General features: G+C 45.4%; 2 protein-coding genes across 15 annotated transcripts in view; both read right to left on the bottom strand.

Annotated features, from left to right (window-relative positions):
- The window catches only part of Stac3 (SH3 and cysteine rich domain 3), a 10201-nt gene extending 2863 nt beyond the window's left edge, over positions 1-7338 (bottom strand). For 2 of the 3 annotated variants that reach the window (XM_033763728.1, XM_033763730.1), the window contains exons 1-6: positions 5015-7037; positions 4238-4298; positions 3728-3992; positions 3403-3500; positions 3129-3201; positions 2012-2109 (exon numbers count right to left, since the gene is read on the bottom strand). In XM_033763728.1, the coding sequence (XP_033619619.1) occupies positions 2012-2109; positions 3129-3201; positions 3403-3500; positions 3728-3992; positions 4238-4297 (594 nt within the window). In that variant the 5' untranslated portion in view covers position 4298; positions 5015-7037. The other variant, XM_033763729.1, reaches the window with a different exon arrangement.
- A 159-nt stretch (positions 7339-7497) lies between these two features.
- Positions 7498-11717, bottom strand: part of R3hdm2 (R3H domain containing 2) — a 122251-nt gene continuing 118031 nt past the window's right edge. For 5 of the 12 annotated variants that reach the window (XM_033763720.1, XM_033763725.1, XM_010644620.3 and 2 more), the window contains 4 exons: positions 11356-11503; positions 9760-9857; positions 9340-9424; positions 7498-8394 (listed from right to left, as the gene is read on the bottom strand). In XM_033763720.1, coding sequence (XP_033619611.1) covers positions 8054-8394; positions 9340-9424; positions 9760-9857; positions 11356-11503 — 672 coding nt within the window. In that variant the 3' untranslated portion in view covers positions 7498-8053. The remainder of the gene's footprint in view (positions 8395-9339; positions 9425-9759; positions 9858-11355; positions 11504-11717) is intronic. The other 7 variants (XM_033763719.1, XM_033763722.1, XM_033763721.1 and 4 more) reach the window with 4 other exon arrangements.

Raw genomic sequence — 11717 nt, forward strand, 5'->3', positions numbered from 1 at the left:
AGGCTATAAGACTTTTTTGTTGTGTGTTTTGGGGTTTTTTTGGTACCAGGATCAAACTCAGGACCTTGCACTTGCAGGGCAGATAGCAGAACCACTGAGCTAAATCCCTGGCTTTGTTGTGTTTGCTTTGTTTTGTTTTAGTTTTTATGAGACAAGGTCTTGCTGTGTAGTCCAAGCTGGGCTTGAACTCACTATGTAGTCCAGGCTGGTCCTTGATTTGGCGGCAATCTTCCTGCCTCAGCCTCCTGAGTACTGGGATTACAGGCATGTACCACAATGCCTAGTTGAATTTTATTTTCAGATAGGGGTCTTGGTTGGTTGTCCAGTGTGGGTGTAGCCTCCTACTTCAGCTTCCAAAGTAGCTGAGATTATAAATGTGTGGCCCCACACCTGCTGTTTTTTTATTTTTATTTTATTTTATTTTTTGGTTTTTTGAGACAGGCTCTCACTGTATAGTTGAGACTGAGCTGGAACTCACTATGTAGCTCAGGCTGGTCTCGAACTCACAGGGACCCTCCTGCCTCAGCCTCCCGAGTGCTGGGATTACAGGCATATGCCACCACGCCTGTCTGAAATTTCAAATTATTAGTTTTGGCTCTTTTTTCTAGTTTGTTAAGATTTTAGAATAATCAGTGTAAAAGTTTTTCTTCTTAGCTTTCCACAAATTTAACAAACATATACAGTATATTGAACCCAGAGGTGGTAGCTCCCCAGCTTGCACTTGCAACTCAGCAAAACAAAAACCAGTAGTTTAGGGATAATTCTTAGACTTGTGATTCCAAGCCTGTCCCCAACCCCTAGAAAACGTATAATGCTCTGCCTAGGAGTTCTGGTAAATATCACAATGGTGTTTTTAAAACCCAGATCAGACCTTGGCAGTTAGCTACACCCCCAGCCTTCTCTCTCTCTCTCTCCCTCCCCGCATTCTCACCCTCCCTCTTTTTCTCTCTCCCTCCCTCCCTCCCTCCCTCTCCCTCTCTTTACTTTCTTTGGCAGAGTTTTGCTAAATTACCCAGCCTAGGTTTGAACTTGTGATCTTCCTGCCTCAGTCTCCCAGAGTACTAGGATTACAAGTGTGAGCTACTATGCCTAGCTCTGAATATACCATTTTATCTTTTTCTGTATCAGTAAGAAAGAAGGCTATAGGTGAGGACCATGAACCAAATCCTGTTTTAAGGCATCATAAATCCAGTTACAAGGTGCCAGAAATCAGACTGGCACTGCCAGTCACTTAATTTTAGGAAATGATTTAACTTAATCATCATCTTAGTCCTCCCATCTAGTTGTCCAGAAAGATACCAATTCCTTGTTGAACTGAACCCAAATCTATGCATTACCAAACTAGTAACTCTATTGTAAAACGAAATGAGGTTGCTCTTGGCCAGTGGCACTGTGTCTCAGTTCCTCATCTGTAAGATGATTATGTCAGACTAGATGATCTTCAAGGACCCTGATATGGCTCTAGAATTCTCTCATTACTATTTTTTCATTACTGTGTCAAATTTTCTTCTCCAAAACCAAAACACAACTCTTGCCTCCCTCACCCAGCAATGCCAAGGGCCTGAGGCCTAGTGGTGGCTAACTTGACAATTTCAGAAGGGAATTTGAGGGAAGTTGTTCTTTTTCTTCCTTTTTTTTTTTTTTACCCCCTGGTACCAGGGATCAAACTCAGGACGCTGCACTTGTGAGGCAGGCACAGTGCCACTGAGCTAAATCCATGGCCAATGAGGGAAGTTGTTCTTTTGGTACCGGTGATTGAACTCTGGACCTTGCACTTACAAAGCAGGCAGTGGAACCACTGAGCTAAATCCCCAGCCCATGGGAAGTTGTTCTTAACCTGAGATCCACAGTGAGCTGCAACTAGTCCAAAGAACTCTCTAAAACTGCATGCAGAATTTGTTATGTGCTAATTTGGGGGGATCCATAGCCTCTGTCAGTTTTCCAAAGGAGAAATAACCTCCCCCTTAATAGAATTCCTGGGAGGGCCTCAGTGAGGATGCATAATGCTCACATTTTTCTTATCTGCCTGTCCCTTCTTCCGTTCCTTGTTTGCCATGATCACTCCAGTGCGCAGGGTTTCAAACACAGGGTCATTTCGATTTGCAGCAGCTAGTGGAATGGGAAGAGAAAAAAACCACATCACTTATATTACACAGAAAGGCTTGGAGGAAAGAGACCTCAAGTAGGGAGAGGTGGATTGAGTAGATACTAAGAAGCATGTGGGTGTAGTTCGGGGAAGGATTAGGAAGAGTGTGCTGGATAATACCTATATTATCATTACCAATCTATATAGAGAGCTTTAAAAACACCATTGTGATATTTACCAGAACTGCCAGGCAGAGCATTACATGGTGTTGGAAGACAACCTGGCAAGTTTCTTAAGGTCTGGGGACAGGCTTGGAATTACTGTTCTTAGGAGAATTATCCCTCAATCGCTGGTTTTTGTTTTGTTGAGTTGCATGTGCAAGCTGGGGAGCTACTATCAGAATTTTTTCACTCACGATCCTCACAGTTGAGCTTCTCTATATAAATGTTGGTTTGAACAAATTATGAAGCAGGCAGTGGCACCACTGAGCTAAATCCCTAGCCCAATGAAAATACTTAAAAAAATTTTTTTTTCTTGGTACTGGGGGTCGAACTTGGGCCCCTGTGCTTGTGAGGCAGGCGCCAAAACCACTGAGCCAAATCCCTGGCCCTTAATTTTTTTCCCCAATGAATATACTTTTAACGATTGCCAAGTTAGGAATTTGCCCAGATGTCCACAGGCTTGGTCTGGCCTTGAGTCTGTCAAGTGTCTGTTACAAGGATGAAGACAGTCTAGAATCCTTGTTCTTGCTTAAAAATGGTTTTGCATGTGAAAAACAGATTTTGAAGCTAGCTTATTAAGGTTTCAGTTTTGGCTCTACTTCCCATTAGCTACATGTAGCCCCAGATGAGTCTTATTTCCCTCAGCAATAAAACAAGGGAATATTGACTGTCTTCAAAATGGCTACAAAAGTATCAGACTGAAGAAGAGGTATGGAAAACAGAAGGTTTCTATTTCACAATTTGACTTCCAAAGCTAGAGGCGCTGTGAAACCATCTCTGAGGCAGGCCCACTCCCTCAGGTCCTGTTATCGGGCACTTACAGGGATCTTTGACACAAGCGTACTGCTGGTTGCTGTAGAGTGGAGAGCTATAGGCCCGATGAAAACCAGGTGGCTGTTGGATGGGATAGGCAGAGGCATTAGAGATCATATGGAAGGGCCCAGCACCCTACATCATGCGTAAGCTAACCATTCTTGGAGTAAGATATTGGATGAGAAAGAAAGGAAACGTACAGGATCACCTGAGGGACAAGCAAGGGGGTAGCTTGCAACACATACCCTCTCTTCTATTTTTTTGCTCCCACAAACTACTCACGATCTTGCCGAAGCATCTCTGCATCTCCACATAGGACTGACAGTGTTCATGGATGTTGGTTTTGCAGTTCTTACAGCGGAGCCCAAATTTGTTATTGACTTGGGAGAGGGAAAATAATTGAGTAAGGTTCTGATGTGCCCTTTTCTACTGTGGATACGCTAGCTCTGGGCTTCTCTTTTCCAGGACTGTCCATTCTCAATAGCGGATAGTATTTTCATAAGCTGAATCTTGTCCATTTGTCTGCTACAAATATTCCTCTCCTAAACCCATCTCCCCTACCCTGTTGCCTTCAACATCACACTCTCCACTTCCCTTCATGACTCACGCACGATCATCCGGGCACAGACATCACAGAACTTTGGCTTCTTGAAGAAATGATCTTTGAATTTGTGGGGCTTGTCATTGACAAGCTTAGGAGGTTCTGGGGGTGGCTCCTCTTCCTCCTCCTCCTCTTCTTCTTCCTCATAGATATAGTAGATGGGTCCACCCCCAGCCCCCACTGCCTCACCATTGGCCTGGGGCTCTGAAGGAAGCTCCATCTCTTTTGTATCTGGAGACCCCTTCCTGAACAACTGCTTTAGTCGCTTTAGCTGAGGGAGGGAAACCCAGGATTAGGATTGGCACCCTTCTTAAAGTAGGTGGAGCTAAAGCTAACACATTTCTCTAGCTGGAGTAAGCAATGTGCTCCAGGTTTAGGGGACTAGGGGCTGCAGGTGCTGGCTAACATTAAAACAATAAATGAGGCATATACAAGTGGGATCAATTCAAGCACTTCTCTTCAGAAGCCTTAAGGTCCCCTCACCCCACATCCTGTTGTCAAGAGGACCAGACTCACCCCACTTTGCGGAGTCTCTGCTGGTAAGGAGGGCTTAGGAGACTCCAGCACCTCTGTCATCCTGTAAGAGATTGGACTCCACTGTGAAATATAATTCCTGACTACCAATCTTCCCTCCCTTAGACTGTCCCTTGCAGTATGGTGATCCTTGAAGGTAAGACTTTGGAAGAAATTTGATTAAAGTGAGATCCTTTGGTAGGTAGGGCTTTTGAACAGTCCTACCATTCCATGGATTTCATGGAGGTCCAGAAAATAGCCCAACAGACTGATCAACTTCCAAACCAGTTCTTCAAACTGATACCCATCCTCCCACCCCCAGGGGCAGCACCAGACTTTACAGCCCTAACAGTGACCTCCAGGATGCCCAGGTGAGGGACTTTCCTCTAGGCACTCATGGGCAATAAGGACATGATGCAAACTTTCTCACATCCCCTCTTCTAGAGGTTTACCTGTGTTCTCGAGAACATGAATGGGGGGATAGACTGAGACTTTGCTCTTCACTTTCCTGGGCCTCAGGGGCCTGTGCCTAGTTCTGTCCCATCCTGCCTCAGGCCTCAGCTATTTTCAGAGTAATATGAGCCTTTCCTTCTCCTACCATTCTGTTCCCTGGACCCTACCCCCACCTTCAATCCTAGCTTATCCAGGAGTAGAAAAACAATTTCACTTCTAAAACCCAAACTACTCACAGACAAGGAAAGAAATGAAGCTGAAGAGACTACAGATTAGGAGAGCTAGGTGCAGTCCTAGAAACAGAAAGAGGATGAAGAAGCCACTTACGTTTGGGATTCCCTAAATCAGTCCACAGTCTGTAGGAGGAGGAAGGAGGGCCTGAGGCCTTGATGATATTAGGGGAAGATTGATCTTCTTCCTTGGGGGCTAAGCCCCCCCCAGTACCCTTTGTACTCACACCAGCTACCCAAATGGTATTTGTAGGCCTCCTAGCCTCTCAACTTGGTGTTAGAGCTGAAATGACAGGGCTGGAGGAAAGCAGACAGCTGAGCAGCACAGCTGACATGGAGAAATTGGACACTGGAGGTCTAGGGCAGGGCTGGACCCTAACTCCTCCCATCCCCCAGAGCTACTCTTCTTTGATTCTGATTGTTCATCCCTGAGGAACACTGGATTGTCAGGGTCAGTTTCTGCTCATGCTATATACTCATTTGAGGGGAGTTTAGATATCTAAAGACAAAATCAAGATGAGCTATAAACAGATTTGTCCATGCCATTTCCCCACAGTTCAAACACTTCCCCATTTTTTTTTCCTGGTACCAGGGATCAAACTCAGGACCTTGCACTTGCAAGGCAGGTGTGGTGCCACTGAACTAAAACCCCAGCACCCCCGATTCTATTTTCCCTAGGCCTACTTTAGGGACCAGATTTACCTTCTATGGCCAGTTTTTTAGTAGCCCCATGTTTATATATCTGTCTTCAAGCACTGATCTAGTCTCAATTCTTTAGGCTGGAAAGGGCTGAAATCTGCTAAGAGGTCATTTGAATTCTTTCGGCCCTATAAGCCACATTAGATTGCTTTCCCATCTGTGGGGAGACAGAGGGTATGTGCTATCCTGTAAGGAAATGAAGAATCTGTAGTACTGCTTTGTTCCTTACGCATCCCCTACCCCCAGTTCCTCTAATATCTTATCCACGAGATGAAGGGAACTGTAGTAGCTACTAGAAAAGATAGGCTAGGATTTACATCGGAGGTGCCCAAAGAGGGCTTAACCATCAGGTAGATGGTTTAGTTGATAGGGGAAGAAAGGTTTTATCTTCCTTCAGTACACAATGACCCCTTCCTCATATGAACTGCCAATCTCCCCTCCCTTTTGGGGTACTGGGGATCGATCCCAGACACTGCACTGAGCTACATATCCCCTTACCTTTTGTTGTTGTTGTTGTGGTTGAGACAGGTTCTCAATTGCTGAATTGAGCCAATTAGCTAATTAGCTGGGCTAAAAAAATTGCCCAGCTGGGTTTGAATTTGTGATCCTCCTGTCTCAGCCTCTCAGAATGCTGAGTTTACCAGTATGCACCACTATGCCCATCAAGAGAACTGCAAACCTTGAAGGTAGGATGGCCAACCCTTACATTTCCTGTAGTGTAGACTTTCCAATTCCATCTGCCATCTCTGATGTCCCCTTATATAAACTGAAAGGCCAAGGAGCTTGTTAGCTCTCTCATCTCATGGGGATACAGCTTTTTCCACTTTGGGTTGTGATGCGGCTGAAGGAGACCTTGGAGAAGAGCGATGCAGAGGTAGCAATATAGTGCTATTTTATCCCTTCTATTTGTGAGAAATAAAGGGCCACACTGGAGGTTAGGTTAGACTAGCTGTTGGAAGAGCTTGGCTAGAGATTAAGTACCTACACCCAAGAGTTTCCAGGGTCACATGCTTTGCCTCCACCGGTTGTTCCTCTCTTTAAGGGGTAGGTGAGATTGAAAAGAGCTACTACAAGGGTGTAAGTCTATAGCTCTGTTACAACCCTGATTTGACAAGCTGTAGACAACAAGGATGCCTTAGGAGTCACCAAAAAAGAAGAGGATCTCTGTTGTGCAGGCAGGTGACTTCTGTGCTTCACTTTTCTTCAGCCACATAGGCTGAGCATGCCTGGATTCTACAGCATCTTGGTACTGCAAGTTCAACTGATGCAGCTTGTATTGTAAGAAACATCCATTTCTGTTAGTGCCAAGTGGAACTCAGTCCTCTGACTTTAGGATAGAAGATCCAAGTTCTCCATCCCTGAAGGATTTTCAGAAGCTTAGACAGACAGGAATTAGGCCAGCATCTCAACCCAGTTCTGGACTTCACTTACCTGTCCACAGCTCAGCCACAAGAGTCCTAAATACCAGAATTAACTGGTTGGAAGGAACCTCTGATGTGGTCACAGAGGTTCAGAGATGAGAAATGATGTGCTTAATGAGCTGCAGAGTTGGGAGAGCCCCAAACCAAGGTCCCACAGAACCAAGAACCAGCTATCAATCATACTGTGTACAAGGGAGAGGATGAGACAGAAGGAATACTGTCAGGAAAACATATGCATACATTTTGGGGGAAGCCATCTTAACCCAAGACAAATCCCTCCAGCAACTGTGGAGCTGTACCTACCCAGAGCCTCTAAACCCCCACCCACATCAGGGCCAAAACAGAGAAACAGTGACTGATGTCCACTGACAGTTTTTTTTGTATTTAAAAACAAAACCAACCTCCCCCCACAAAGCCCCCAAAACAAACAAACAAAAAAAACCAGATTAAATAAAATTTACAGTGAATATACCCAGCAAACATCTGTATGTGCAATTAAATACTGTGTCTGTTACTGCGGCACGAACCTCAAACAAACAATATACAAGTGTTCTGGGAGTGGAGAGAGTCCCAAGTTTTAACTGTGGGGTTTGAGGAGACAGACAGGGGAAGTGAGAGAATGGGGAAATCAATTTTTTTCTTAATTCTGTCCATATAAATATATTCATAAAGACTAAAAAAGGAAAGGGAGCTTAGGGAGGTGAGGAAATAGGAGAAGAGGGGAGCATGGGACCCTCCCAATTCAATCTTGACCAAAAATTTAAAAAAAATTAATTTCAGGGGGGAAGAAAAGATAAAAAATGACAGAAGAGGATGGGAAGGAGAGGGAAGCAGAGGGGGGGTCAACCAGGGAGGAATGGGGTACCCATGGCAGGGGAGTGTGGAAGGAGTCCAATGCCAGCAAGGGTCTGGTTCTTCATTCCTAACATCTTAGGCTTTAGTTTGTGTCCATCTCCTTACTTCTCACCTCAGCCCCCTTCACCATCACCCCCAGCCAGTCCCTTCCCCTCTTCTGTTTATTGGGAGCTGGCTCGCTCCAGGATCCTCAGGTCATAGTTCTTTTTGGCCACTCGAAGTTTGAAGCGACTCACAGAGTTGTTGAGGCGAAGGGAGGCATTTTGGGCAGCCAGGGGGCTGGGGAACACAGCCACAATGGTGTACAAGGCAGCAAGGTCCGAGTGGCGGCCATTCTCAGCAGTCCCACTGTTGTCCCCACCACCCCCTCCAGGCAGCCCCTGAGCATCTTTGAGCCACTGGATCTTGGCACCGGACATGGCGAGCTGAGTGAAGAGTTTGTCCGCCTCAGTACGAGTGATGCCCTCAGGGAGATCTGTCACCTCCAGCACCCGCCCCAGGACTGGAAGGGAAGGAGAGAGGTTGTGAGCTATCCAGCTGACCAAGTGTGTATAGAGTGTTCTCAGAAGCTCCACTTTTCCTGCTTAGCCCTTTCCTCCCTTCCACCAATCAATCAGATTCCTTGTCAACTAAATTCCAATAAGGGCAATGAGGGAAAAAAATGAACCTTTCTCTTCTCTCATTCCAGAGATATAGGCAAGAAGGGACTGGGAATCATGTCCCAGGTTTATGATCTGGACCAACACCTTAGTTCTCTCACAAGGGGTCACTGTGATGAAGGAAATGTAGCTTTTCTTAATGGTCTTTAATAAAAAGTCTGGATTAATCTAAAGGATGTTCCACTGTTTCCTTCTTAAGAAGAGAGTGGACCAAACACATTCTTCCTTCTATCACCTTGTCTGTTTCCCTTCCTTTCCTTGTTCAGCAAATTGGTACAAATAGAGGAATTCCAAGACATCTTGTATGCCTAGCATGGAAGCCCTGCAGGAAGACAGTTACTGCCCCAAATTTCTTTTTCTTTTCTTTTTTTTTGGAACTGGGCATCGAACTCAGGTTCTTGTGCTTATGAGGCAGGCGGCAGAACCACTGAGCTAAACCCTGGCCCTGCCCAAATTTTCTATAATCTCCTACACAGGTCTAGCACTCCCAAAGGCAAATGTCCTAAATTAGAGTCAGGAGTGATCCCAGAAGACTGTTGGTTAATAAGTCTTAACAACTCCTCTTATGGTGCTACTCCCAATTATTAGTGTAATCTGCTTTAGGACCTGGGATGCTTGGTAAAGGGGACTAAGACACTTCAACTTTCCAGCTTCCCCTTATTCTTGAGCACAAAAGGCTCCATTACCATTCCTTTCTCTAAATTGGCTTTCCCATCTATCCTGGGCTGGGAATGAAGGGCTGAAGGGCTGAGCATCTTCTCATGGGGATTCAGTATTCTGCCACTCACCAACATCTGCTGTCCCCAAGTCAGTAGAGGCAGACTTGAGTGCTTGTCTCTTGGCCCGGTTTCCATGTTTCAATCCGCTTTGTCCCTTCAACATTTGAAAGGCAACTTTTACTCCAAGTAAACAACACTGAATCCCTTGTGTCCCAGTGTCTGCCTGAGAGACTGAGCAGCACCCAACCTGAGGACTTCACCCCACCAGGCAGCCAGACTGGCCAGTGAGAAACAAAGAGCCCTTCTGTCTTGCTACTGGATTGGGTGGTAGTAATGAGTACAGGAGTGGGATAAAGCTCCCCCTGGTTTGTCCATCCTGTGTTGTTTACCTTGTCCATCTAGGCAGCTTAAGTAGGTGGCTCAGGGATAGAGATCCAGATGGGAGGGGCGGGGCTTGATGGTCCTAAGGCTGATGGTGGACATTCCTACCTGGTGCACTGTGTATGTCGACTGGCCGTGGAGCAAGGGAGGGCAGATGGACAGATTGTACTGTAATGGCTGGCCCAAGAGGGAGTAGCGCCCATCACCTAGGGAGTAAGAGCAGATGGTTTTCTGGGAGCTTGAGCTTCATGGTATGGTTAGATTTCAGTTTTTATTTCAGATGTCTCTCAGATATTACCAAGATTTGATAGCATACTATTTCTACCTTTTCTGTGATAGGCATGACCATGTGACTGATTTAAGAGTTGTCTCTCTTCCTAAAGCCTTTTGCTTGCAGCTATATCTCACAGATAGGGCTATAAGACTCCCTCACTGTTGAAGAAGGGTTCTGCCCATTGTAGACAAAAAGACCCTATAGACCAGGAAAGAAACCTATAGAGCCTTATGAATGTCTTCTATCTCATAGTCTCTCTACCCCCAAACCCAGGGTTCATGTGATTCACGTGAGGCAACACAGTGTGGTAGACAGGAGCACAGACTTGGAGCCAGACTGCTTGTGTTAACATACTGGCTTTGTTGCTAGAAATGTGATGTTGGGATGTTCTCCCCTCTTTGGTGTGGCTGAAAGGTTGGATGGATAAAAGACATGCAAAACATTTATAGTATTGCCCGGTACATATTAGCACCATGAGTGTTACCTATTATTGATAAAATATTACAACAACATAAGAACACTTTAAAGTTTTTAAACCATACTGTAATCTTATTTTGTACTGCTTGTGACACCCAAGGCAGAAAGCAGATAAGACTCTTCCTATCTTATGCATAATTAACTGCACTTTACAGATTAGAAAACTAAGGTGTAGTTCCAAGTTTAAGCAACTTGCTTAATATCATAAAGCTAGTTCATGGTGGAATTGAAACTGGTATCCAAACCTTTTAATCCAAGTCCAGTATTTCCTCCTTTAAAACCATACTGTTCTGACACAGCTGCACATACCCAGCACGCAGCTCAGTACTGATGTTTGTCTAAATCTAGTTAATTATAAAGTCCTTAAAGCATCTTTCCCCAGGTTTTTGTTTTGTTTTGGTTTGGTTTTTCAGATAGGATCTTGTTACGTAGTCCAGGCTGCCCCTGAACTCACTGAGTATCCCAGGCTGGCCTTGAAATTGTGGCGATTCTCATGCCTTACCCTCCTGAATCCTGGGATTACAGGCATGTACCAGCCTGCCCAGCTTCCCCAGTTCTTTTTGTAGGTAAATAATAAGTATGTAAAGGAAGGCTAGAGTAGGTAATTTTCCCCCTTGTATTGAGGGTTGAATCCAGGGCCCTCACATTTAGCTATACCCCTCCCCCCAATTTTGCAACAGGGTCTTGCTAAATTGTTCAGGCTGGACTCAAATGTGTGATCCTTCTGCCTGTCTCCTGAGTAGTTAGGATTTCAGGTGTGTACTTCAGGTCCAGCTAGATTAAGTAAGGGCAGCACTAGAGAGGTATAGGTGTCCTTGGATGTTAAAGAGCTAGGTTCCAGAACTACACCAGCCACACTGCTTTCCTTTCTGCTGCTGATCTCTGGCCTCCCCACTAGTAATAGGATGTGAAGGGCAAATTCCACAACATCAGACCCTAATTTAACTCCATACCCTGTGCTGACCCCCCAGGCCGGGGGAACTGTGTGAGGACCGGCAAGGGACTGAGTCCTGTGCAGACGTTGCTGAGGCTGGTGACAGGAGAGGGTGCTGGAGACTGAGTAGGAGAGGTGACAGGGCTGCTGCTCATTTGTGTGTTGGCCTGTAGAAGAGAGAAGCACAGAACTGCATATGTAGCTCAATGATGCCATGCCTGCCTGGCATGTGCAAGGTCCTGAGTTAAATTTCTGGTACTAGGGGGAAAATGGGCTGGGGTGTAGCTCAGTGGTGCTGCACCTGCCCAGCAAGTGCAAGGTCCTGAGTTCAATCTCCAGTACCAGAAATTAAAAACAAAAAAAAAAAAAAAAAAAAAAAAA

The sequence above is a fragment of the Fukomys damarensis genome, unplaced genomic scaffold, assembly GCF_012274545.1.
Source record: "Fukomys damarensis isolate Sample0158 unplaced genomic scaffold, DMR_v1.0_HiC HiC_scaffold_15, whole genome shotgun sequence".
Taxonomy (NCBI): domain Eukaryota; kingdom Metazoa; phylum Chordata; class Mammalia; order Rodentia; family Bathyergidae; genus Fukomys; species Fukomys damarensis.